Consider the following 27,270-nt stretch of genomic DNA (forward strand, 5'->3'; position numbering starts at 1 on the left):
TTGTAGGTGTTGGCTTTTTAAGAACTTGAAATTTTCAAAAATGATGTGTATGTGTGTTCATCTATGTGTGGGTGTCTGCACATGAGCGCAGTGCCTAAACAAGCAAGAGGAGGGTGCTGGATCCCCTGGGGCCACCTGACTTGGGTGCTGGGAACTGACCTCAGCTTGTCTGCAGGAGCGCTGTAATATTTTAACTGCTGAGTCTTCTCTCCAGCTACCACATCGAGATTTTGTACTTGGGTTCTGGGCACGGAACTCAGGTTCTCATGCCTGAATGGCAATCACAACTGATCACAACTGAGTGATCTCCCCAGACCCACAACAAAATGCAATTTTGATTAAATTCTTGTTTTGTTGAAATATTTATAAATCCACAGTGTATATTAATATGATCAATGCACACTAAGTAATAAGAATATCAAGTATTAAAAGTAACAAAGGGGAGAGAGAGTCAGCAGGATGGCTTGGAGGGTAAAGGTGCTTGGTATGCAAGCCCGACAACCTGAATTCTATTTTCTAGATCCCAAGGCAGAAGCAGATCCTAACCCCACAGTTATTCTGTGACCCTCACACAGGCACTGTGGTAACCATGCCCCTCCCAACTCTCGCTCACTCGCTCGCTCTCCACATTACACTGAAGAGACTAAAGTCCAATTCTAGTAATAAAACAAAACAAAAAATTTAAAAAAGGGAACACTTGCTATTTCCAATGAAAAATGAAATGCCAAGAAGGGCAATGTTGCTGCAGCCATGGAAACCGGCACTGACCACCGGCCAGCTTTACCATTCCACCTTCGCTTCCTTGTTAGTCACAAGAGTACTTTGAGATGTTGGAATAATTTCTTAATAATACATATTATGGCCTTTGCCTTAATATTTTCTTCACTGTGCTTTTAAGTATTTTAAATGCTCGTGCGTAATGTTGTCAGGTAGCTGGGAAGAAAAGGAAGGACGCCGCCACGGTCAGTTTGAGAATGTTTTTATAAGTGAAGATTAAAAGGTTATCAGATGTTTTCTAAATTTGTTCAGTTTAGTTATCCAGCTGACAGAGCATCGCCACACCACGCTTGATCCAGTGTTGGACAGGCAGGTCTGTTTTTAGCAGCATTGCAATGACAAAGTTGGTGGAATGTCCTGTAGTGGAAAGAGTTCCTTTTCGTTCACTTGTCTTGTAGAGGGGACAGACATAAGCGTTTGACTTCACAATCTTAGATTTTTCATCTTGAAAAAGAAAAAAAAAGAGATATTTCCATTGAAGAAAGAGGAAACAGCGATTGTTTCTAAAAGAACAACTATTTACTTTGTAGTAGAATGGCCAAGATCTTGAGTATGATATTGGAAAGATGGAGATGTTTTAACGGTAGGTATATCAAGGCAAGCGCTTTCATACGCTTCATGAGTCTGGGTCTAGACATCAAGAGTTGATTATGAAGTTTTGCTCTTATGGGACTGGAGAGAAGGCTTAGTAGTTAAGAGCACTGGCTGCTGTTCCAGAGGACCCAGTTCAGTTCCCAGCACCTACATCTGGCAGCTCACAACCTTTTGTAACTCTAGATATAGGATGTCTAATGTCCTTTTCTGACTCCTACAGGCACCTGCACACACATAGCATATACAGACAAACAAATTAATAATTAAACTCTTTTTTTAAAAAAAATATTTATTTATTTGTTATATATACAATATTCTGCCTGTGTGTATGTCTGCAGGCCAGAAGAGGGCACCAGATCTCACTACAGATGGTTGTGAGCCACCATGTGGTTGCTGGGAATTGAACTCAGGACCTTTGGAAGAGCAGGCAATGCTCTTAACCTCTGAGCCATCTCTCCAGCCCCCAATTAAACTCTTTCAAGTAATTACGTGTATACATGTGTGTATCTTGTGTGGGTATGAGAGTATGTGAAACTGAATTCAACTCTCCAGAGATCCAGGTCACTGGATCCCCTGGAAATGGAGTTACAGGTACTTGTGAGCCATCCAACATGGGTGCTGGGAAGGCAACATGGGTTCTCTGGAAGAGAAGCAAGTGTCCTTAATGCTGAGCTATCTCTTCAGCCCCATAAACATAAATCTTACAGAATAGTTTTGATCTCTGGGAAGGCATGAAAAATCTCTGGAGGATATGGGATGGAGGAGAAAGAGGACAAGATGGGGAAGAAGCCCTTTATATATAATTATATATAAAGTTAATTACAGTGTGTGTGATGGAGGAGATTTGGGAGAAACTGCCTAGAATTGTAGTAGAACTCCTTAGAACTGCACTTGACATTTGGAATGAGAAATGAAGCAAATGCCAAGAAGGAAGGTATCCCTGAAGGTGTGAGGCTGGCTTTACCTGCCAGCCTGCCTTAACATGCCAATTAGAAGAAGCTGAATTTCCTGCTTGTTTTTAGCAAATAGATAAAATATACCAACTTCTGCAAACTCAAAAAAATAATTGATGTACAATTTTTAGAAGGGTTTTTCTAAATGAAAGCCATGCTAGTCATAGTTGAATCACATTAATAGGGAAGATATTTGATAGGTTGGGTGGCAATTGCAGGTAATTTGTGAATATGTTCATCCACTGTATTTAAGACTAAGAAATTGGGGCTAGGGGTGTAACTCACTGTTAGAACACTTGTCTAATAAGTGTGAGGCCCTAGGTTTGATCAGAAGCACTTCAAAAGAGTGAAACTAAAAACAATTTTTTTAAAAAATTAGAAAAATGAATGAGTCTCATTGTTATTGTTTAGTTTACTTTTAGAAAAAAATGATGATGGTAGAAAGAGCAAGTGCATCCTCTAAGGGGTAAAGTTGACCTCGATCCCATCTCCTGGTTGGCTCCAAGGCCTATGGGTCTCTTTCAGCCAGAAAATGCTGGGCGTTCGCACAGTCTGCATCAAGCCCTTTGTACTATGCACTCAGCCAAAGTGTGGGAAGGGGAAAGAGGGCTGTCACACCGTGAGATTTGTCACAGAAGTGTGAGGATGGAGTAAACAAAATGGTATCTTAAGAAGATGGTTATTTTCGAGTTTATATTCTCTCTCTCTCTCTCTCTCTCTCTCTCTCTCTCTCTCTCTCTCTCTCTCTGTGTGTGTATGTGTGTCATGTGTGAGCTGGTGCCTGCTGAGGCCAGAACAGAGTGTCAAATCACCAGGAGCTGGAGTTACCACCAGATCCCCTGGGGCTATAGTTACCAGATGGCAGATGTGGGGGCTGGAAACTGAACTTATGCCCTCTGGAAGAACAGCAAGTGCTCTTTACTGCTGAGCCATCTTTCCAGCTCTTAAACCTCTATTTTATAAGGCTAATAGCATAAAGAAGCAGAGCAATGGTCCCAAGACATTTACAGCACAGACATTCCATCTTGTATAAATCCCAAATGAATTAAAACCTAAAAGGTTTCAGCAAAAAGTTATTCAAGGAAATAATTATTCTCTGTAAAACTCTAACATATTCTGTTACATATTTACTTGGTTTTATCCATATGATGGGCATCAGGTCAAACAAAAGTTTGGGATGTTGTTCAGCAAGCAATCCACTGCAAAGAGAAATTGATGGATATTATTAGTTATTTCTGAATTTTGCTATTAGAACGAAACTGCAATTTGGACACTGGCCTTCAATATGAGAGAAGACCAAAGATATTTTAAAAATTAGATTTATAAACAAAGAGAGGACGAGTGGAAAGGGGGAGGGGAGGGAGGAGGATGAGGCAGTGGCAAGCTGAGAAACACTGAAGACTGTGGAAAGGCAAAGTATGAAGTGGCGAGCAAACAGCAGCGCCTGCCAGTTTTTAAGAATTGCTCCTGAGGCAGACCCTGTGCTAGCACACTGAACCCTCACAATGATCATGTCCATTCCCACTCCACAGACAGAGGCTCAAAGACTAGATAATCCTCCAGTTCCCAATAGGGTCAAGATCCAAGTGTGAGCTGGACGTGGTGACACAGCCCTGCAAGTTCAGCACCACTAAGTCAGGAGCACTACTGAGCCCAAGGTCACTCCTGGACACAGAGGGAGACTCTGATAAACAAGACAAAACAAATATAAAATAAATTAAAGTTAAAAAAATAGGTCTGCCTCTCTAGAGAATCTGTTTTCTTCTAGTATGCCACATTTCTTGGGCAGGGGGAAAGGAAGGAAGGAAAATTAAATGATTTAAGAAGGCAAAAGAAAATGGCAATAAACTGATGAGGGGTGAAACCAGCCACGGTGGTGCACAGCAGCAGGACTATACTTGAGAGGATGAGGCAGGGGGATAAGGAATTCAAGGCCAGCCTGGACTACAGTTGTGTGGGGAATATAACTCAGTAGTTTACAGGGGATTATTAAAGTTAAGATACTGTTGTGAGTCTCAGAGGAGACTGTGATAGACTATGGGGCCTTCTGCAGTTGGACTGAATGCATATTGCATTATGATAGGATTACAAGCCCACAGAGGCTATGTAGTAGCTGGGCCTCGTCATTAAGTCTGTCTTGAAATTATCTCTGTAGCATTAGTGTATTGCTTCTTCTTCAGTGATTTTCCTACCTCATTTTCCACAGATTAGGGAGCAGAGTCCAATCCTATCTTTGAACAAATAGAATGTGCAGGTAAATGAATTGTTAAGAACCAGGGCTCAAAGGGAAATGTTCTGCCTTTTCTTCACACCTTTACTTATTTTAAGCTGGGAAAAGCTTAATAGTTTCCTCTGTGTTTCAAAGAACAAAGCTGGGAATCTCTGTCTATACACACAAAGAGACACACACACACACACACAATATACTCATTCATACACACACAGACACACACACATACACATACCCAAATTTATACATACATATTGACACACAGACACAAAGACACACATACAGACACACACACACATACTTATACATGCATATTCACAGAGACACACACGTATATACACGCTCATACACATAGACACACACACTTATACATACATATTCACGCACAGACACACAATCAAATGTAAGCAGATTTCCAATCACTAAATGGAAGCTTTATTAAACTGTCAGTTGTTTAAAATTGACTCATTTAACATTACAAGATGGAAGGGAGCGGTTATCAAATAGAAGCAGGGAAATAATTTCCGCTAACTTTTGTACTAATGAGACCACTAAAATATTAGCTAAAATTGTTAGGAGCTAAAAATAACCACCCATCAACTGTCCCAGCCTGAATAATGACTTGCCTTGTGTAAGAATTCTGATAACAAGCTACTTCTCAGAGAAGAGATCCTTTGGTTTGGAAAAAGACAGGAGACCCCCATCATATCTATGATTAATCTATGGTGGTAAAGGGTTTGCACTTAAAGTACTCACCTGCTCCCATCCCAGCGTGCGCCATCAAGATATAACCCGTGAATGTAAACGCCATCTTCTGGCGCAGTGTCAGAGTCATGGGAAGGGATCACCTGAGAAGAGACCCACACTGTCAGTCAGTGTTCTTCAGCACACGCCTTCATCTCACGGGAAGAACTGTGGCTCAGCAGTCAGGCATAGCAAGAAAAACACCTGTATAGTATCTAAAAATATACAATACTATATAGTTGCTCTGTCTGTGTGTGTGTGTGTGTGTGTGTGTGTGTGTGTGTGCGCATGCGCACACATGAATGCAGGTGTATGATGTGAATGAGTGTGTTATTCTCCTGGAGCCATCTCCCTTGATTGTTGGCCAGTGAGTCCTAGGTATCTGCCTGTCCACCTCCCTAGCACTGGGGTTACAAATGCATGTCATCTGGCCAGAGGTTTTCTCCTCTTTTTTTTTTCAAAGACAGGGATTCTCTGTGTAGCCCTGGCTGTCCTGGAACTCACAGAGATCCACCTGCCTCTGCCTCCCAAGTGCTGGGATTACAGGTGTGTGCTACCACTGTCTGGCCTGGCCAGCAGTTTTACATGGGTTCTAGGGGTAGAATTCAGGTCCCCAAGCTTGTGTGGTAAGCATTTTACTAACTGAGCTATCTACTCAGCCTTGTATAGTTATTGCGAAGCATTTTATCACATTAATTTTTGTTAACATAAAAACAATACTGGGTTATTTGTACTAGATATTGACATTACAAAAGTTCTAAATATAGTAAGCCAAGAATTGCATACTTTACAAAACATAAAGAATAGAAAAATAATTTGGTTATATTGGACCTTAGTATATAAATTTTGCAAATTCTTCTTGCTTAAACATATGACTGATTTAATATCATACTGTTGTACCTCAAATTCGTAGCCTAGTAGATCAATCGGGATGGTATATTTTCTGGCATAATTCTGCATAGCTCCAGTTAAAAAAGCTTGGGTGAAAAAGAAACCAGAGATCCAAAACACATTGGGTTTTCCCAAGTTGTACCATTCCTATAAAGGAAACAAGATACGTTATGTCTGTTTTCACAGAAGTACCACTGCATAGACAATCCCTGACTCGGATTTCACCTGTCTCCCCAACATCAATTGCTCCCCCTCCCCTCTTTTTTTCTTTCTATTTATTCTTCTTGGAAATTAAAAAATGGCTTTAGCATTAATTTGATTAAATTTAACTTGGAAAAGTCAAATGTGAAAAGGCCAACTGTAATTGTGGGTATTCATTATATTGTTGAGTGCAATGAAGAGCCACCACCTTTAGAAATGTCAGCCCTTAACTAACAGTATAACTCGCTAGAGCTGGCGCCTTTCCAGATCTCGAGCCCTGACAATTCCCTTGTTTGCAAGGGCACTGCCTATTCCGGATCAGGGATTCGCAGTCTTCTCTCTAGTCCAGTGTGCACGGTCCTCTTGCTCCCGTTCTCCCAGTGTCTGAATCATGTCGTTGAAATACATCAGACCTGTAGAGGTGTTTTGTTTGTGATCTAACAAATAACCCTCGCCTGAAGATCAGAGTGCAGAGCTAAGCCATTAGTCAGCCTTAGAGGCCAGGCAGGGGTGGAACACAGCTTTAATCCCAGCACTCGGGAGACAGAGGCAGAGTCTCTGTGAGTTCAAGGTCACCTGGGCTACACAAGATTGACTCTGTCTGAAAGAGAAATAGAGCTCACACAAAGGTGGTCACAACACTTGGGATCTCGTGTCTTTAATTCCAGCACTAGGGAGGCGGAGATAGGAGTGATATGGCTGGGTGGAGAGAGGGATATAAGGAGGGAGGAGACAGGAGCTCAAGGTAGTCTGAGGATTAGAGGAGACGGATGCAGTCTGAGAATTTGTAGAGACTGGATCACGCTTTTGGTCTGAGCACTGGTAGAGGTAAGAACTCTCTAGGGGTTGGCTTCTCTGTTTCTCTGATGTTTCAGCATGAACCCCTATATCTGACTCCGGGCTTTTATTATGAATACCAATTAGGTTTCGTACTACACTGACCACGCATAGTTTGGAGCAGATTTATCACCTTGCATAATTCTTCAGTAGTCCACCAAAGTAAAACCAAACCTCCTAGTGTCCGACTCAAGATCCTTCTAGACCTGGAGCCAGGGTGTATTTTCAAGTGTGCCTTTACTTTTAGGACGTCTTCACTCTTAGCCGGACTGCAAGGTGGTTCTGTCTGTGCTGAGTGAGCGCTTGTTTTCTTTTCTGCTTCTGAGAAGGTTTTATTGCCCTTCTTCCACTCTGCCCACACGCCCAGCTCGAGCCTTTCTGGGGACAGAATTCTACGGAGTTCTCGAGGGGGGCATGTGAATAACGTCTGGCCAATCACACGCCCAGTCATGGTGGCCAGAGACACAGCGTAAGCTAAAGATGCAGAAACACTGGCTGAAGCTCTTGCTACAAGTTCTACCCTGCTCTCAAAGTACCCCCACAATTTTCCTTACACTCTACCTTCCTGTAAAAGTAAACTCTCAGACAAGAAAGCAGAGGATTGAGGAAGAAACCAGTTTCTTGTCTTTTACTTTTCTGAGCTCTGAACATCTTTGTGTACATGTATGTGCGGGTGCGGCCTGGGAAGGGAGAGTCAACAAACTTCTCCCATTTTTTCCTTTTGAGATAAGGTAGGAAAAAAGCTCTGATTTTTAAGATGAAGGATAAATGTTGATAAGTCTGAGCCTTGAGCTTTTTGTGACTTCTGAGTGTTAGAATCACAGGACAACATTAAACAGTCGTGTTTGGGAATCTCAAACTTAAAACTTTCATAAATATAAATGTCACTTGAGTTTGACTAAAGTTAAATTTCCGTTTTCTACTCAGTACTTCAAAACATGCATTTTATATATTCATACATTTTGGTCAGATAAACCAGGAAACTACTAATCGCATTCCAGTCAACCTAGGGACCTTAAAATGACTCATATCTCCCTATTCAACAATGACAACTATATATTGTGCTATGTGCTAATTTCTGACAATACTTGAATGAATATTTTTATTTGAATAATACATATTTTAAGCATAAAATTATCTATTATGCATCCACCATTTATCAATCTCTCTCTCTCTCTCTCTCTCTGTCTCTCTCTCTCTGTCTCTCTCTCTCTCTCTGTCTCTCTCTCTCTCTTTCTCTCTCTCTCTGTCTCTCTCTCTCAATATTTTACCTTTAAAAAATTCAGCCGGGCTAGGAAATCTGTAATGTAACTTCCAAGGGGCTTCAGACTTGGGTAAGACCTTTCCGCCCATATTTCTGGAACCTTCCCAATAAGCAAGCTGCTTGAAAGGGCTTCCAAGGCAGAGTCCATTACAACCACACCTTTGATCGCCTTCTTAAGGTCCTGCAGAGTGTTACGTATCGTTCTGATCAAGCTGCAGTGAAAGAAACTGTGTCATCCACATACACTTGGCAGTAAATACCCTCATGTCATTGGCCAGGAAAGACAGCTGGAAGCAGTCATAGTCCTATGGGAGTGTTTCCTGAAGCATGGCTGTGCCCACTTGCTAGGTAGTGTGTGAGGTAGCTGCAGGTGCCATTTGAATGAACATTTTTCATTTTAGCCATCAGTTACTTTTTCTTTTTGGAGACAGGGTCTTATTATGTAGCTCTGGATGACCCAGAATTAGCTATGTAGACCAGACTGGCCTTAAACTCACAGAGATCCCCCTGCCTCTGCTTCCTCAGTGCTGGATTAAAGGTGTACACCACCACAAGTGGCATACTATTTTTAAATAGAGAATAAACCAGTAGCATATCAATTTATTATTATTTGACATTGATATCAAATATTATCAAATACTTCTCTGGCTATTATTGCTGAGGACCTAGATAACTTTAAAAATTATATGCTGATAAATATAATTGTGTATTTATGGAATAAAGGTGCTATTATAATTTTTAATATAATTGGAAAATCATGCTAACTTCATTATTTTAAATATTTCATATTTTATATCATAGAACATTGGATATTTATACTTTTATGATATTAAAATGTAATGTACAAAATTATTATCTGTATTATGCATGTTGTGTGACTGTTCTGACAAACCAAGCTCTTTTCTTCTGTCTAGCTGAGACTTTGTACACCTTTACTGCTGTTTCCCAGGCTGTGGTAACTACAGTTGCACCCTTTGTCATAGAAGATTACTTGTGCACAAACACAAGAAGACGCAGTACTCGTCTTTCTAGGTCTGGTTCATTTCACTTAGCGAATGTTCTTTGGTCCCATCCCTGCTGTCCTGAATGCCACAATGCCTTCCTCTGGAGGGGTAGATCCTGTTTCCATATGGTGGGACACGTTCCCTTTATGTTTTCATGGGTACATGTTATTCTGTAACACTGTCATTGTGAGCAGCAGTGTAGTAAACATAGGAATACAGACATCTTTTCGACATATTGATTGAAAATCTTTGGTAAATACTCAAAAATGATACTTCTGGGTCATATGATATTTTTGTCTGAGGCCCCTCCGTGCTCACATAATGGATACACCAGTTTATTTCCTACTGGCTATTTTCATGGGCGTGAGGGATGGCTCTTAGGACAGTGTTAGCCTGTCTTCTAATACCTAGCCTCTGGAGATCTGTGTCAGAATGTGTGTTCCACTCTCTTGCTCACTGATTAATCAGAATATTTGTTTTATTTCTGGAATCTGTGGGAATTCCTTACATATTTTATAAACCTCTCACCCCATGATTGCTTCCTTAGATACAGAGAATCTCTGTATTTTGAGGTAATTCATTTGTCTGTCTTTGCCTTTGAGGGTCAGATCTTAATGAAAAAAAATCGCTATCCAGACTGAAGCTCTCAGCTCCCTCCATGCTTCCTCTCACCAGTGTTATAGTTGCAGGCCTGTGTGTTTGGTGATGGAACTCAGCACCCTGCATGTCAGGCATGCAGTCTGTTGGTGAAACACATGCCCCCAACACTTTCAGGGCTTGTGTTTAATCTTTATCTATTTGGAGTTAGTTTTGAATGTGGTATGATACAAGGTCTGATTTTACTCTTTTGCCCTAACACATGCATTTGCCCAGCACCACTCATGCTGAGATGGTAGCTCCTCTGCCGCGTCACTCATGCTGAGACGGTAGCTCCTCTGCCGCGTCACTGGCACCGCTGTCATCATCAGTTGACTGCAAATGTGTGTCTTCTGCTTCCTGGGCTCTATTCTGTCCCAGTGGTTAAAGCTGTTTCAGTTATACCATTTGATAGTATTCTTTGAGTTTAGGTTCTGTGATGCTCCGGCTTTGTTCCTTTTGCTTATAACTGCATTAGATATTTGAGATACTTTCTGATTCTTTATGAATTATACGAATTCTAAATTTTTTTCCTACAGCTATGACGCAGGACATTTGAACTTTTATAAGGATTTCTTTTGATTTACGGACCATTTTGGTGAATACTATTATATATATGTATATATATATATATATATACACACACACATACAAATACAAACAGTATTTGTATAAGAAATACTGAATTATGGTTGGAGATGTGACTCAGTTGTAGTACATCTTCTTAGCATATGAGGCCCTAGGTTTCAGTCTTTAGTACCACAAAATAAAGAGGCAACCAAATAAACAAACTACACCCCTCAAAAATCCAGAGTTAAATAGAACAACATGATATTTTAATATAATTTACTTTAATATATCAACAAGACCAGAAAACAAAAAAAACATAAATAATACAGAAAACTCATAACAAAACAAATTTTCTCTTTCTTGATCTACTATTGAATTACAAAAAGTTCATAAAAGTCAGAGCAAATAATTTGTTTATCATGGAATACCTAGCCAGCTTCAGTAAGAAAAGGGAGTCAGACATAGCGGTGCACTCCTATAATTCCGCAGCGTCTGCAGAAGTGGAGGCTGCAGGTTTAGTGGTTCAAGGCCAGCTTGAGTTACATAGCAAGTTGGAGGCCAGCTTAGGCTATACTTTGTCTCAAAGCCACCAACACATAAACAAGGGCAAGTCTGAGGTTACTGATGGCTAACCTGGGCTACAGAACTTAAACATAAAGAGAGGAAGCACATGGTAGCAGCAGAAACTGGGAGAAAGGGCATGGAGACCTAATCCAGGCTCATTCTGTCTTTAATTTAAATTTTAAAATTCTGTGTATGTTTAGGTATTGGTGTACGGCTATGAGCAAATAAGAGCAGTTGCCAGAGGAGGCCAAAGGAGACCATGGAGCTGGAGTTCCAGGAGGTTGTGAGCTACCTGCTCAGGCTCCCAGGAACTGAATTCAGGTCCACTGGAAAAGCAGCAAGTGCTCATAGCCATTGAGTCGTCTCTCCAGCCCCATCTTTACTTTGTGAAGAGAACAGTAATGTAACAGATGAGAAGTTATTTGATTAATGACTATTTCTATTCAATAAGAGTAGATCTCCTTTTTATCATCATTTTTACATTATAAAAGATTCTCTCCTGGGGCAAAAGGTCATGCTACTTAAAAAAAATAAAATTGGATGTTTGGATAATGTCTTAAGATTTTTAATTCAGTACCAGTCAGCCACGTTTCCAGCTTTGGCGGTTGCCCCCTGAGGTCCCGGGGATGTACCTACTTGTTGAAGCGCTCCATCTCCTGCACCAGCACGGTGTTCATGCTCTCTTCATACCTCACGGGGTAGCGCTGTAGCGCTGCTTCAACGTCAAAGTCATTCGGGAGCTGCGAGAACAGACGTTGAAAACCACGAGTTACTCTCAGAAGAGACAATAAGTTTCATTTGATTGAAAGATCAATAACAGTTAACAAATAGGTAATCATTATTTTCACTTTACAGATTGGACATTATAGTTCTGAAAATCAATGTAGTTTCTTTTTGCAAATTGAGTCTTGCTTTCCATGGATAACATGTGTTTACAATTTCATAACTGTTTTATGTTCATGTATAATAAAGTAGCACTCTCTGATCAAATGTTAATCTTGTAACGCAGAAATGTTCCAGAGTGTAGGGAGAGAGAGAGCCACTTAGAATGTGATTCCTATGCAAAATTCACAGACACTGAGGTGAGGAGATGGGAGGTCTTCGGAATGCTGGAAGTCCTCAGACACTGGAGTTCATACCCCTGAAGTGCTCAGGGAGTTTCCCAATTAGGGAATGCTTGAACTGAGAGTTAAGCTGCCCTTTCTGTCTCAAGAATCTAAGTGGCATCACTCCAGTGACCCTTGACTCAGCGCTCCTCCAAATACATCTCAAATCTTCTTCCAGGTCCCTCCTAGGAATCGTATTGGAGATAGCATTCACGAAGCCACAGTCTTTCCCCGCAGAGGTGAACTATAGAAGCAGGTTTGAAGGGCAAAATCAGCAGCTTGGTGGCCAGGATTGTTGGCCTCTATTATGGTGGCCTAGAGTGCCACTTCCCTCCCTGCTGTAATGACCAGAGCCAGGATTATGTGGGAATCCTGTAGTGGAATAGGGGCCGGATTCTGCCATGTCAGGGGGCCTGTCACTGAAGTCTGTGCATCTTTACAGTAGTTACACCGGGAAGAGAATGAAAAAATTGCTGTTGAGGATCGCAAGCTGTTTGAATTTTCCTTAGTCGCTGGACAAAGATGGTAGCAGAGTACCCCTCCACTTCAGCTAGCATCAGTGCGCTGGGCTATCCCATGGAAAGGGAATTGATAGCTGTAGGCTGAGCACTGATATCATCAGTGCGCTGGGCTATCCCATGGAAAGGGAATTGATAGCTGTAGGCTGAGCACTGATATCATCAGTGCGCTGGGCTATCCCATGGAAAGGGAATTGATAGCTGCAGGCTGAGCACTGATATCATCAGTGCGCTGGGCTATCCCATGGAAAGGGAATTGATAGCTGCAGGCTGAGCACTGATATCATCAGTGCGCTGGGCTATCCCATGGAAAGGGAATTGATAGCTGCAGGCTGAGCACTGATATCATCAGTGCGCTGGGCTATCCCATGGAAAGGGAATTGATAGCTGCAGGCTAAGCACTGATATAATCAGTGTGCTGGGCTATCCCATGGAAAGGGAATTGATAGCTGCAGGCTGAGCACTGATATCATCCGTGCGCTGGGCTATCCCATGGAAAGGGAATTGATAGCTGTAGGCTGAGCACTGATATCATCAGTGCGCTGGGCTATCCCATGGAAAGGAAATTGATAGCTGCAGGCTGAGCACTGATATAATCAGTGCGCTGGGCTATCCCATGGAAAGGGAATTGATAGCTGCAGGCTAAGCACTGATATAATCAGTGTGCTGGGCTATCCCATGGAAAGGGAATTGATAGCTGTAGGCTGAGCACTGATATCATCAGTGCGCTGGGCTATCCCATGGAAAGGGAATTGATAGCTGCAGGCTGAGCACTGATATCATCAGTGTGCTGGGCTATCCCATGGAAAGGGAATTGATAGCTGCAGGCTGAGCACTGATATCATCAGTGCGCTGGGCTATCCCATGGAAAGGGAATTGATAGCTGCAGGCTGAGCACTGATATCATCAGTGCGCTGGGCTATCCCATGGAAAGGGAATTGATAGCTGCAGGCTGAGCACTGATATCATCAGTGTGCTGGGCTATCCCATGGAACGGGAATTGATAGCTGCAGGCTGAGCACTGATATCATCAGTGCGCTGGGCTATCCCATGGAAAGGGAATTGATAGCTGCAGGCTGAGCACTGACACCTACTCCTAAGGTACAGATAAAACACCATGTTCACCTTGAACCAGCAAGTTCAGAACATTCCATTTTTTAAAAAAGTCTTTTAAACTTTTTATTTAGAAATAAAAATAAATCCTGTGCACATTAGCTCACCTACAACTATAGTTACTAAGAAGTTGGCTACGCAGGAGGCATTTTACAAACTACTTCATGTTAACATTCTCCTTACTGTCCTCAAACCTTTCACAGCTGAAGCTACTCTCCACCTAGCAGACTTGAAACTGTTGCTAACAGTCAGAGTCCAGCCTCGTGGAGTTTCCAGTGCAGTTGAAATTTCTACCGGAGCACGAGCAGCACGTTTTAAACTAAGTATTACCTGCTTCAGGATGTCTTCAGTGATCTCTAACAGGATCTGGTCAGTACTTCCCAAGGAGCCTGTCTGTTTGGAGCCTCCCTGGGTGAGGAGCAAGGACTCAAACAGGACTTTGGTTTGTTGAAGATCTTTGGAGATGTCAACATTTTCATGTAATCCGAATATCTCAGGTTCTTGAGTAAATGGGAGTTTCTATTGGAAAACAGATTAAGCGTGCATCATATGTTCACTGGCGATCAGGATATGCCACTCCCAAACACACCACCTTTGCATAACCATTATTTTGAGCTAACGGCCCAAGATAGGCCCTAATCTGCGTAACCGCGGAGTGTTTGTGTTGTGCCAAGAAGAGGAGAGTTCTTACTAGATGTACTGGGGTGAACCTGCAGATTTCACTTTGATAACTGTATCTTCCATTAGCTTCCCTCATGTGTTTCTTATGCACTTTCTCACAATTTATTGCCCCTTAAGGCCCAAGGCTTTTCCTCTGTGTTATCACCGTATTTAAATAGCCTTATAAACCCCAAAGTAAATTGCTTCTTCTGGTTTTCAGTCCTTTCACCAAAGCTCCTGTATACATGAAATATTAACATGAGCACAAATGATATGCTATTTCTTTCGTGAGCTGTGAGTACCACAAGGGCAGAGGAAAGTGTGTTTTTTCCTTTCCTACTACAAAGCATTAATTCATAAGGCAGATGTGCAAACAACAAGGGGTTAAGAATCAACTCAACATCAGGTACCCCGAGCTTCAGATTTTCTGATGTCTAGAATTATCTGGACAAAATGAGTCTGAAAGTTCATTAGAATAAACTTGTTTATTAGAGTGCATAACTCATCGTTCAATTAAAATACACACACACACACACACTTTTTCTCTCTCACACAAACATTCTCTGACACGCGTGCTCGTGCACAATCTCTCACACACAGACACACACTTTCTCCCCCTTTTCTCCTTTCTCTCTCTCTCTCTCTCTCTCTCTCTCTCTCTCTCTCTCTCACACACACACACACACACACACACACACACACACACACTTGTCTTACCCTCATTTCAGACCATTTACCTTAATGAATTCAATGTAGTCCTCATAAGTGCCTTTGGGAGGAGCAAAATAGTTCCCGCTGGGAGAAAACCTGTAGTGAGGGTTCTCAGTGATCTGCAGGTTGTAGAAGTCGGCCAGCATGGTCAGCAGGAGGCGTCTGTCCCAGTCATCCGTGACTCTTCCTCCGTAGTTGCACTCCCCAGTCAGGTAAGTGATAGCTTCCAATGGGATCGTGTCATATTCATTTATAAACAGCTGAGGCAAAGATGGAAGCAAAAAACAACTTTAAATTCTTTTACTTCATTTCTATTTTAAAATGGTATTTTCTTTTCTCTCTCTGCCTATGTAGAAAGGGGGTGGAAAGAATTACTACCATAGTGCTACTGAATGTTTGGTGGTCACTATCTTATTTTAAGTTGCTTTGTTTCCGTTCTTCGTTTTTTTTTTTCTGTTATAAACATACTGATATTTATTTACTCTTACTCTATAGTCCAAGCAGGCCTCAGACTCAAGCCAATATACCCGCCTCTGCCTCCCAAGTGCTGGAACGACAAGGGTGAGCCACCATGCCTGACTCATATGTTGACTGGTGTGTCTGTATTTCAAGGTTGTGACTATGGAGCCCAGATCAGGATACTGAGTGTCCTTCTCTACCTCTTTGCTTTACTGCCTTGAAACATGGTTTCAATGAACTGGAAGTTTGCTTTCTTTTGGCTCAGCTAGTTGGCCAGTAAGCTCTGGGGCTTAGCATGTCTCAGACTCCCAATGCTGGGGTTATGGGGCATACACATAGGTAGGTGCTGGTGACTCTAAGTCAGAGGCTCAGACAGATCAAGTGCTCTTTCCCAGTGGGTCATCCTCCTGCCCTCAGAATGCCATTTTCTTGGAAAAAAATTAAAAATCATGTGTGATCATGCGCATGTGTGTGTATATATGTAGTATGAGCTCATGGGAGTATAGGTGCCCCCAAAGCCAGATTGACATTGGATCCCCTGAAGCTGAAGTTACAGGTGGCTGTGACTCCCCAGCATGGGTGCAGGAACTGAACTCGGGTCCTCCACAAAAGTAGCGTGTGCTCTTAACCACTGAACCATCTCTCCAGTCTTCATGATGCTTTTTTAAATGAGAAAAATATTTAATTGAAATAAGTGACATGGAAATTGCTAAAGCTTTTAAAAATGAATGCTAATAAGCCTTCTTGGTATGAACTGGGGTCCATTTTTATCTGTGAGGGAATTCAGCAATGCCTGGAGATCAGTAACTCATAATTGTGGTGGGTGTGAGGTGCTGTTGGCACTTCTTGGGTAGAGGTATGGGATGCTCTTCATGCACAGGATAGCTGCCCATAGTTCCTGAGGCCACCAGGGCCAATGCTGAGACCCTGTGCCTGTTTTAGGGCACCTTTCACGATGAGATAAAAACAAAGTAATTTTAAGTCTTAGTGCTGGGTCCTTGTTCACATGGTGACATGGTTTCAATACAGAAGTTTCTTTATCATAGCAATAATAGTAAAGCTATGGTTCGCATGGCTTTCTTATTGTCTTATACATCTGCCATTAAACCTGCAGAACAGGAAAATGTGAAGAGATGAGAAGACTTAAGTTTATTTCTTCCGCTTCTAGAGCCTATGCTTTGCCCAGAATACAGAGGAAGTGTGCACGCTGCAATGATATGTTACTCGTAGACAGTTTTGTCTGTCTCTGTATTACAGAAGAAACGGTGCATGGTTGGGAAAATATTTTTTAAGTTTTCCAGAGCCAAAATAAGGGCTCAGTCTTTTTTGAGACTTTCATGTTTTCAAGAGGAAGAGAATTGCCAAGAGATGTGAGAGGGACTGAGGAAGAGGCAGTGTTATCCTTTGAGGAATGAATGGTGTGCTGGATGAAAAGTTTCCCTCCTTCTCTTTGGGGGAGGGTACATGTATGTTAAACTGGGTCCCCAAACTGGAGGAGACCCTAGGGAACTGAATGTTAAATTTGTAGCGCAGGTAGGAAATGGAGACAACTCTCTCCCTGCTGTTTAATCACTTAGCTGCCAGTTTCTGCTGCGGCCTTGGAGAGAGGAACCCTGCCGCTGTGACCAGGTGAGGATGGCCCCCACTAGGTGTGAAAGACAGAGCTAGCTGATGTCTATGAATTTCAGTGAATTCCTATGAATTTCTGGGAAGGCTGAGGTCATGAGACTGCCACCTGAGGCCCGGCAGATATCGAGTTCTCAGTTGCTTATAGGTTGTTTGGCAAATGTTTGAAGCAAAATATTCTCCTACTACTAGTTTCAAAACCAATGCTCAAATCAAAGTCATTTAACATTTAATTCATAAGCACCCATTTTAGCAGCTATAAGGATTTTCAAATGAAAGACTTATTTGTGTTTAAGGTTTCTGATTCATTATTTTTAAAAGACTTGATAAGATACTAATAATTTATTTTACTTATTTTTTCTCCTTCAGTGCTGGGGTCCAAGCTTGGGCCTCGTGTATACTGGGCAAGTACCTACAACTCAGCTACATCTCCAACCAAGCATCAATAATTTCTATAAAAATAATAATTGAGAATGACAACAATCTTAGAGATTTACCCACAAATAATCTGTAATTTTTATTATAAAGCCTGGCATAAATACCATTAAATGTGGCCTAGGGACTGTTAAACAGTACTCCTTCACAAATGCTCATTCTGTTCTCATTTTACCTGCAGTTGCCGGATACTGATGCGTAAGTCTGACTCGTTAAATCCATATGGAATATTCCAACCCAGAGGCCCGAATTTCTTTCTCTCTTGAACAAGGGCATGAAAAAAGCAAACTCCGAAAAGCAACTTCTCCCACACCTTTAATGCGAAAATTGAACAAAAGAAAAATCTGATTAGATTTTCATCAGTAAAAGTAGAAAAGCAGACGCTCTTTTGTTACAGAGTTCTGTGATCAGATGCCAGTGCCAACTTTGATTTTAAAAAGGCATGTATCATACTTTCTACAAAAGCATTCATGTTGTGCTTAGCTCAAATATTCAAAGCTAAGCAAACCATGATATTAAATGTTACTAAAATACAAATTATCACTATTTTATTAAAGTGTTGGTTAATGATACCTACTATTCATAGCTCTCTCTAATCTCAGCACTCAGTATTATCTTGTAGATTTATGGGCATGTGCTTGAGACTATAATTGCAAAAGAATGACTAAAGAAGAGAATATGAATAAATCCAATATATAATTCTCAACTTTATCACTTTTCATTTGGAGAACACCAGTAAAAGCATTCTTCGTTGACCCCTCCGTGATGTCTTCCAGTGTCTAATACGAATGCTCACCTATCTCTTTAGTCTCCCAAAGAAGATTGCAAGTATACCGACAGCATGTATTTCAAATTAGAACACCTTAAACATAGCTCTAAGTCAATCCTTCCTGCGATAAAGTGGTATAAATTGTTTCCGTCCCTCCTTCCCTTCCTATTTGTTTTGAAATCTTGTTCTGCTGCCCGGGCTAGTCTCCTGGGCTCAAGCAATCTTCCTGCCCAAGAGTCTGGAGTGGCTAGGACAAAGTCACACTGGAGTGGCTAGGACTAAGTCACACTTCCCAGTTTCTTTATTATTTTTTTTCCATTTATTTATTTATTAAAGACTTCTGTTTCTTCCCCGCCACTGCCTCCCATTTCCCTCCCCCTCCCCCAATCAAGTCCCCCTCCCTCGTCAGCCCAAAGAGCAATCAGGGTTCCCTGCCCTGTGGGAAGTCCAAGGACCACCCACCTCCATCCAGGTCTAGTAAGGTGAGCATCCAAACTGCCTAGGCTCCCACAAAGCCAGTACGTGCAGTAGAATCAAAAACCCATTGCCATTGTTCTTGAGTTCTCAGTAGTCCTCATTGTTTGCTATGTTCAGCGAGTCCGGTTTTATCCTAGGCTTTTCCAGACCCAGGCCAGCTGGCCTTGGTGAGTTCCCAATAGAACATCCCCATTGTCTCAGTATGTGGGTGCACCCCTCGCGGTCCTGAGTTTCTTGCTTGTGCTCTCTCTCCTTCTGCTCCTGATTTGGACCTTGAGATTTCTGTCCGGTGCTCCAATGTGGGTCTCTGTCTCTGTCTCCTTTCATCGCCTGATGAAGGTTAATATTCAGGAGGATGCCTATATGTTTGTCTTTGGATTCTCCTTATTTAGCTTCTCTAGGATCACTAATTATAGGCTCAATGTCCTTTGTTTATGGCTAGAAACCAAATATGAGTGAGTACATCCCATGTTCCTCTTTTTGGGTCTGGCTTACCTCACTCAGGATAGTGTTTTCTATTTCCATCCATTTGCATGCAAAATTCAAGAAGTCCTTGTTTTTTTACTGCTTAGTAGTACTCTAATATGTATATATTCCATACTTTCTTCATCCATTCTTCCATTGAAGGGCATCTAGGTTGTTTCCAGGTTCTGGCTATTACAAATAATGCTGCTATGAACATAGTAGAGCATATACTTTTGTTGTATGATAAGGCCTCTCTTGGGTATATTCCCAAGAGTGGTATTGCTGGGTCCAGGGGTAGATTGATCCTGAATTTCCTGAGAAACCGCCACACTGCTTTCCAAAGTGGTTGCACAAGTTTGCATTCCCACCAGCAACGGATGAGTGTACCCCTTTCTCCACAACCTCTCCAGCAAAGGCTATCATTGGTGTTTTTTATTTTAGCTATTCTGACAGGTGTAAGATGGTATCTTAAAGTTGTCTTGATTTGCATTCCCCTGATAGCTAAGGAAGTTGAGCATGACCTTAAGTGTCTTTTGGTCACTTGAATTTCTTCTGTTGAGAATTCTCTGTTCAGCTCAGTGCCCCATTTTATAATTGGGTTGATTAGCCTTTTGCGGTCTAGTTTCTTGAGTTCTTTATATATTTTGGAGATCAGACCTTTGTCAGTTGCGGGATTGGTGAAGATCTTCTCCCAGTCAGTGGGTTGCCTTTGTGTCTTAGTGACAGTGTCCTTTGCTTTACAGAAGCTTCTCAGTCTCAGGAGGTCCCATTTATTCAATGAGGTCCTTAATTTCTGTGCTGCTGGGGTTATACGTAGGAAATGGTCTCCTGTGCCCATGTGTTGTAGAGTACTTCCCACTTTCTCTTCTATCAGGTTCAGTGTGTTCGGACTGATATTGAGGTCTTTAATTCATTTGGACTTGAGTTTTGTGTGTGCATGGTGATAGATATGGATCTATTTTCATTCTTCTACAGGTTGACATCCAGTTTTGCCAGCACAATTTGTTGAAGATGCTCTCTTTTTTCCATTGTATACTTTTAGCTCCTTTATCGAAAATAAGGTGTTCATAGGTTTGTGGGTTAATGTCAGGGTCTTCTATTCGATTCCATTGGTCGACTTCTCTGTTTTTATGCCAATACTAAGCTGTTTTCAATACTGTAGCTCTGTAATAGAGTTTGAAGTTAGGGAAGGTAATGCCTCCAGACGATCCTTTATTGTATAAGATTGTTTTGGCTATCCTGGGTTTTTTGTTTTTCCATATAAAGTTGATTATTGTCTTCTCCAGATCTGTGAAGAATTTTGATGGGGATTGCATTGAATCTATAGATTGCTTTTGGTAGAATTGCCATTTTTACTATGCTGATTCTCCCAATCCAAGAGCAGGGGAGATCCTTCCATTTTCTGGTGTCCTCTTCAATTTCTTTCTTCAAAGACTTAAAGTTCTTGTCATATAGATCCTTCACTTCCTTGGTCAGAGTTACCCCAAGATATTTTATGGTATTTGTGGCTATCGTGAAAGGTGATGCTTCTCTGATTTCCCTCTCTGTTTCCTTATCCTTAGTGTATAGGAAGGCAACTGATTTTTTGGAGTTGATCTTGTATCTTGCCACATTACTAAAGGTGTTTATCAGCTGTAGGAGTTCTTTGGTAGAGTTTTTGGGGTCGCTTATGTATACTATCATATCATCTGCAAATAACGAAAGCTTAACTTCTTCCTTTCCAATACGAATCCCCTTGATCCCTTTATGTTGTCTTATTGCACTATATTGAAGAGGTATGGAGAGAGTGGACATCCTTGTCGTGTTACTGATTTTAGTGGGATGGCTTTGAGTTTTTCTCCGTTTAATTTAATGTTAGATGTCGGCTTGCTGTAAATAGTTTCTTTATTATTAAGATGCAGACCAGGCATGGTGGTATGAATGTATAGCCTCAGCTGCTCAAGCAAGAGGATTGCTGTCCAGGAGTTTGAGGTTACTCTGGGAAACATAACACAATTCATCTCAGGACTGATGCAGAACAACAACAACAAAACAATCACAACCCAGCCAATCCAGAAATGTAAGCACACTGTGCCTTAATAAATAGACTCCTTTACTGAAATATACATAAGTCAGAGTAGATGTTCATCTGCCAGGTAATGGTATAGTGAAATAAATAGTCAGGGAGAGAAGAATCTTTTGAGAAAAATTACTTGATATATAAGCATATTTCTTCCTCCAGATACTTACATAGTAGGTTTCTGCCACCACCACTGTGCCTTCCCTCCCATGACATCTTCCAGTGTCTAATATGGGAGTCACATGGGTCTCCTGTATCAGTGTTTTGGAGGGTGCTCTCACAGTAGGTTGAAGGTATACTAATAACATAGCTAGCTAGACAGAGATAGAGGACCTCCCACTGCATCCGTTTTCCAGCAAATGACATAATTTCATTCTTATTTTTGGTGGAATAAAACTCTTCTATGTGTATATGCCACATATTTTTTTTTAAAAAGTAATTTACCTATTGGCAGATGCTCAGGTGAATTCTATAGCTTATCTGTTGTGACTAGGGCTTCAGCGAGCATAGCTGCACTGATGCCCTGTGCTGTGTTGCCTTAGAATCCCTTGGCTGTTGTGCTGGCTAGTCTAATGTCAACTCGACACAAGCTAAAGTCATTGGAGGGGATGGAGCCTCAGTTGAGAAAATGCCCTCGTAAGATGAGAATGTAGGCATGCCTGCAGGGAATGTTCTTTTTATTTTTTTATTTTTTCTTATTGAGAAAAGGAAAAAAAGTATCTGCCTCCTCCCAGCCTCCCATTTCCCTCCCCCTCCTCCCACCCTTCTTCCCCTCCTCCAAACTCCTCTCCCCCTCCCTCTCCAGTCCAAAGAGCAGTCAGGGTTCCCTGGCCTGTGGAAAGTCCAAGGTCCGCCCCCCTCCGTCCATGTCTAGGAAGGTGAACATCCAAACTGGCTAGGCTCCCACAAAGCCAGAACATGAAGTAGGGTCAAAACCCCGTGCCATTGTCCTTGGCTTCTCATCAGTCCTCATTGTTCGCCATGTTCAGAGAGTCCGGTTTTATCCCATGCTTTTTCAGTCACAGTCCAGCTGGCCTTGGTGAGCTCCCAATAGATCAGCCCCATTGTCTCAGTGGGTGGGTGCACCCCTCGTGGTCCTGACTTCCTTGCTCATCTTCTCCCTCCTTCTGCTCCTCATTGGGACCTTGGGAGCTCAGTCCAGTGCTCCAGTGTGGGTCTCTATCTCTATTTCCATCCATTGCAGGGAATGTTCTTAATTAGTGATGGATAGGGAATGGCTCATCCCAGTATGGGTGACACCACTCCTGGGTGGGTGCTCTTGGGTTCTAAAAGAAAGCAGCTGAACAGACCCTAAGAAGCAAGCCAGCACCCCTCCATTGGCTCTGCATCATCCCCTGCCTCCAGGTTCCTGCCCTGTTTGAATTCCTGTTCTGCTTTCCTTCCATGATGTACTATAATGTGGAAGTGTGAGCCAAATAAACCCTTTCTTCCCCGCCTACTTTCGGTCATGGTGTTTCAACGTAACAACAATAACATGAATGAAGAGCTATCCAAAGGTGGTGCAGCTGGGTCCCATGGTAGCTCTAGCTTTAGTTGTTTGAGGAATCTTCATACTAACTCTGCAGGGGCTGAACCAACTTGCATTTCCATAAGCAGTGTGTAAAAGGGTTTCCTTTTGTCTACATCCTCGCCAGTATTCTTGTCTTTTAAATAAGCATTCTGGGTGGGATGAGATAAAATTTCTGTGTCTTTAATTTGCATTTCCCCGGTAGTTAAGATGCTGGAAAGTTCTCCATGTGTTAATTGGCCATGTGTACTCCATGTGCACTCCATCTTCCATAGCTCATTCGTTGCCTGGTTTATTTGTACAATTTCATTGCATATACCCACTGTCATGGCATGTCATACATGAGGGCATCTTCATGCAAGTGTATATTGTACATTGGGTGCATTTTCTCCATACTTCTACATTCTTCTACATATATCTACATACTCCTACATATACCCACTGTCATGGCATGTCACGCATGAGGGCATCTTCATGCAAGTGTATATTGTACATTGGGTGCATTTTCTCCATACTTCTACATTCTTTTCTTTCCCATTTTCCTCCCTAGATAGTTTTGCTTCTACTTTCATGTCACACACATACATGATTTATTAGGCAAAATGGAGAAAACATTTAAATAAGAAAAAATATTTTTGACTTGGCCACTTAATATGTTTATATCCCCTGCATCCATTTTCCTGCAAATGATACAACTTCCTTCTTCGTTATGACTGAAGAAGTCCACTGTGTCTGTATAGTAAAGCTCCACATCCTGGCTACCGGGAGTAGTGCTGCGGAAGAGATGTGTGCAGGGTCTCTGTGATGTGTTCACTTGGGGTCCTCTGAATAAAGATCTACTATTAGTTTTTTAAAAAGATTTAAAAATTTTTATTTTATCTATAAAGTATGTGTCTGATTGGGCTGGAGAGATGGCTCAGAGGTTAAGAGCACTGCCTACTCTTCCAGAGGTCCTGAGTTCAATTCCCAGCAACTACATAGTGGCTCACAACCATCCATAATGAGATCTGGTGCCCTCTTCTGGTTGCACACTGTATACATAATAAATAAATAAATAAATATTTAAAAAAAGTATGTGTCTGATTCCCTGAGTGTGTACCATGTGCATGCACTGCCCATGGAGGCCAGAAAAGGGCTTTGGATCCCCTGGAGTTGGTGTTACAGATGGTTGTGAGACACCCTAGGTGGGTGACTGAGCAGTCTCTAAAACCTCTTGTTTGTTTTCTTAATGTCTGCCATTCTAACTTAGGTAACAGGAATCCTTTCTTTATTTTAAAAATATATATAATCTATTTTTATTTTATGTGTATTGGTGTTTTGGACGCATGTATCTCTGTGTGAGGGTGTCAGATCCCCTGGAATAGGAGTTACAGACAGTTGTGAGCTGCTATGTGGGTGCTGGGAATCAAACCCGGGTCCTCTGGAAGAGCAGCAGTGCTCTTAACTGCTGAACCATCTCTCCAGCCCTGAAGAACTCTTAATGTAATTTTTTTTTTTTGGTTTTTCGAGACAGGGTTTCTCTGTGGCTTTGGAGCCTGTCCTGGTACTAGCTCTTGTAGACCAGGCTGGTCTCGAACTCACAGAGATCCGCCTGCCTCTGCCTCCCGAGTGCTGGAATTAAAGGCGTGCGCCACCACCGCCCGGCTCTTAATGTAATTTTAATTTGTATTTCTCTGATAGCTAGTGAGGTTGAACATTTTTCATATGTTTATTTCATCCTTTGAGACTGTTCATCTCATTACTACTTTTACTGTTGAGTTTTCTTGTTGAGTTTTGAAAGTTCTTTGTATGTTCTAGATATTCATTTTCTGTCAGTTATAGAGCTGGATATATATTCTCCAATTCTCTAGGCTGACTCTTCAATTGATTAACTGTTTCCTTTGCTATGCATAAGGTTTTTAGTTTCATGATGTCTCATTTGTCCATTTATGGCATTATTTCCTGAGTTACTGGAGTCCTACTTAGAAAATTCTTGCCTGTGTCCATATCTTACAGTGTTTTTCCCTTACTTTTTTTTCCTCCAAAATTCTCAGAGTTTCAGGTCTCGGTTCATTTGGAGTTGATTTTTGTGCGGGGTGAGAGGTGGGATCTAGTTCCATTGTACATGTGGGCATCAGTTTTCTCAGCAACACTTGTTTCATTCTGTAGCCCAGGCTAGCCTAGAACTGCGCATGTCATCCAGGCTGGCCTCAGACTTGTAGCAAACATCCTGCATTAGTCTCCCGAGTCCTGACGTGACGAGCATGAACCATGAGTCTGACTGTGAAAGAGTTTCAGTTATGCGATGGAAAACAAAGTATTTAAAACCATTATTGCTAGAACACAAGTTCTTCAAAGGCGTATTTCTCTGCGTCTGTGTTTTCTTTGCTTTATATCTAGTACTTTGGAATGTGCTCAGCACACATATTTGTTGAAAGAATGGTTAAGTTATATAATATAAAACACACTTGGGCTTTAGTTTATACACTAAAACTAAAAACTATTAGTTAAAACTATTTCACTTAAACTATTTCAGTGTTCACTGTGCCTTAAGCAGAAGGATGAATCATATAGAAACAATTCATGCTACATTAGAAAATATACCCAGCTTAAAAACATGCTAAGTAAAAACATTATATTAGTTTTTACTAATGATTAATTGACTATAAGAATACAACTGGAGAGTGCTGGAAGCTGGACATTACCAGTTCTTTGCCCAGGCATCCCTTGAAAAACTGAGGATCGGAAATTGGATCAGAGAGATATGATTGGAGGAGATTTAGCCGAAGACCCGTGGGAGGTTCATTGGTCATTTTTACTCCATTCTGTAGAATTGTTACTGGGAACTAAGACAAAACAAATGAGGTATTATGAAAGATGACCGTCTTGAGCCCTAAAATTGCAAACATCACTGGATTAAAAATGAGTAGAGAAGCAGAATATTTCAAAATTTCTGAGAGTTTTAAAACTTAAGCAGAATATTTCAAAATAAAAAAATTCAAAAAATATTTAAAACTTAATCAAAATCTCTAATAGTTTAAAACCTAATTGAGAAGTACAGCACAACAGCTAAGTAAGCGCACTGGACTCTATCATAGGAATCTTACCTTTGGGGATGGATAGCTTGTGAGCCAAAGCCTAAAAGTTGAATTGCAGATTTCAGTTGAAAAATCTTCACATATTTTTTCCAGCGTGGGCATCCAGGAAACAGCAAGGTGACAGTTTTGTAGACAAACCCACGTTCCTTCTTCTATTGCAGCTGTAATCATTTTTGCTGCAACCGGTCCTTGTCCTTGCCCCAGCGAAATAGCTTGGAACTTATTTCCAGACATAGATTTATCATTTGCAAACTTCAGCAGACCTACAAGGGCAGAAATAAATGACACCATTTCTGTCCTATTCTAGCTTACAGTTCCTGTGCATATGTGTTTTATCATGGGAAAGCCTGGTTATCTTTCCTAAGCACCAGATTTGTTAACAGATTTACAATCATATAATAAATGCATACTAAACAAAATCTTTTAAATTATAAATTAAAAGTGTACAATATATGCTGGACACACAGTGCATTTATATAAATATACATACATATATACATATGTATGTATAAATATATACATACATATGTATGTATATACATATACATTCAGGCAAAACATACACTTACAATAAATTGTGTGTGTGTGTGTTGCAGTAATATACTTACTGGCCATAGGATCTGCTCCTGGAGACAGCACAAAAATCAAGGGAATGGTGCAATTCGAATCCAAGTAACTCTTTGTCAAATCAAATGGTGGCGGTTCTACAAATTTTTTCCCTAGTTTGTCGGTTACATAATTTGTTATAGCTGGGGTTATCTGGGATTAGAGAAGATACAGTCTTTTGAGAAAGTTTTATTGCATACCACAGATTTACCGGAAAACAAACAAAAACTATAGCATTGCTGCGGTCTGCAGGGATCATGCAGTGAGATTGCAGCCGACCAGAGAGAAGGCAGACCCACCAGAACAAATGTGTTCTGTGAAGGCAAACCCAGTTCTCAGGGTACTGGCCCCACCACCTTTTGCATATCGACTGATTCTCACAGTGGATCTCTGGTA

General features: G+C 41.3%; 1 protein-coding gene across 1 annotated transcript in view; it reads right to left on the reverse strand.

Moving 5' to 3' along the window:
- Positions 1-654: 654 nt before the first annotated feature.
- Positions 655-27,270, reverse strand: part of Dnah12 (dynein axonemal heavy chain 12) — a 163,687-nt gene continuing 137,071 nt past the window's right edge. The window contains exons 62-73 of the mRNA XM_041662692.1: positions 26,877-27,027; positions 26,278-26,531; positions 25,876-26,016; positions 18,069-18,206; positions 15,400-15,633; positions 14,333-14,521; positions 11,902-12,005; positions 8,499-8,703; positions 6,199-6,336; positions 5,311-5,402; positions 3,456-3,523; positions 655-1,221 (exon numbers count right to left, since the gene is read on the reverse strand). Of these exons, the coding sequence (XP_041518626.1) occupies positions 1,031-1,221; positions 3,456-3,523; positions 5,311-5,402; positions 6,199-6,336; positions 8,499-8,703; positions 11,902-12,005; positions 14,333-14,521; positions 15,400-15,633; positions 18,069-18,206; positions 25,876-26,016; positions 26,278-26,531; positions 26,877-27,027 (1,905 nt within the window). The 3' untranslated portion in view covers positions 655-1,030. The remainder of the gene's footprint in view (positions 1,222-3,455; positions 3,524-5,310; positions 5,403-6,198; positions 6,337-8,498; positions 8,704-11,901; positions 12,006-14,332; positions 14,522-15,399; positions 15,634-18,068; positions 18,207-25,875; positions 26,017-26,277; positions 26,532-26,876; positions 27,028-27,270) is intronic.

Source organism: Microtus oregoni, unplaced genomic scaffold (assembly GCF_018167655.1).
Source record: "Microtus oregoni isolate MIOR12 unplaced genomic scaffold, Mior012 000013F_ref0000133, whole genome shotgun sequence".
NCBI classification, from domain to species: domain Eukaryota; kingdom Metazoa; phylum Chordata; class Mammalia; order Rodentia; family Cricetidae; genus Microtus; species Microtus oregoni.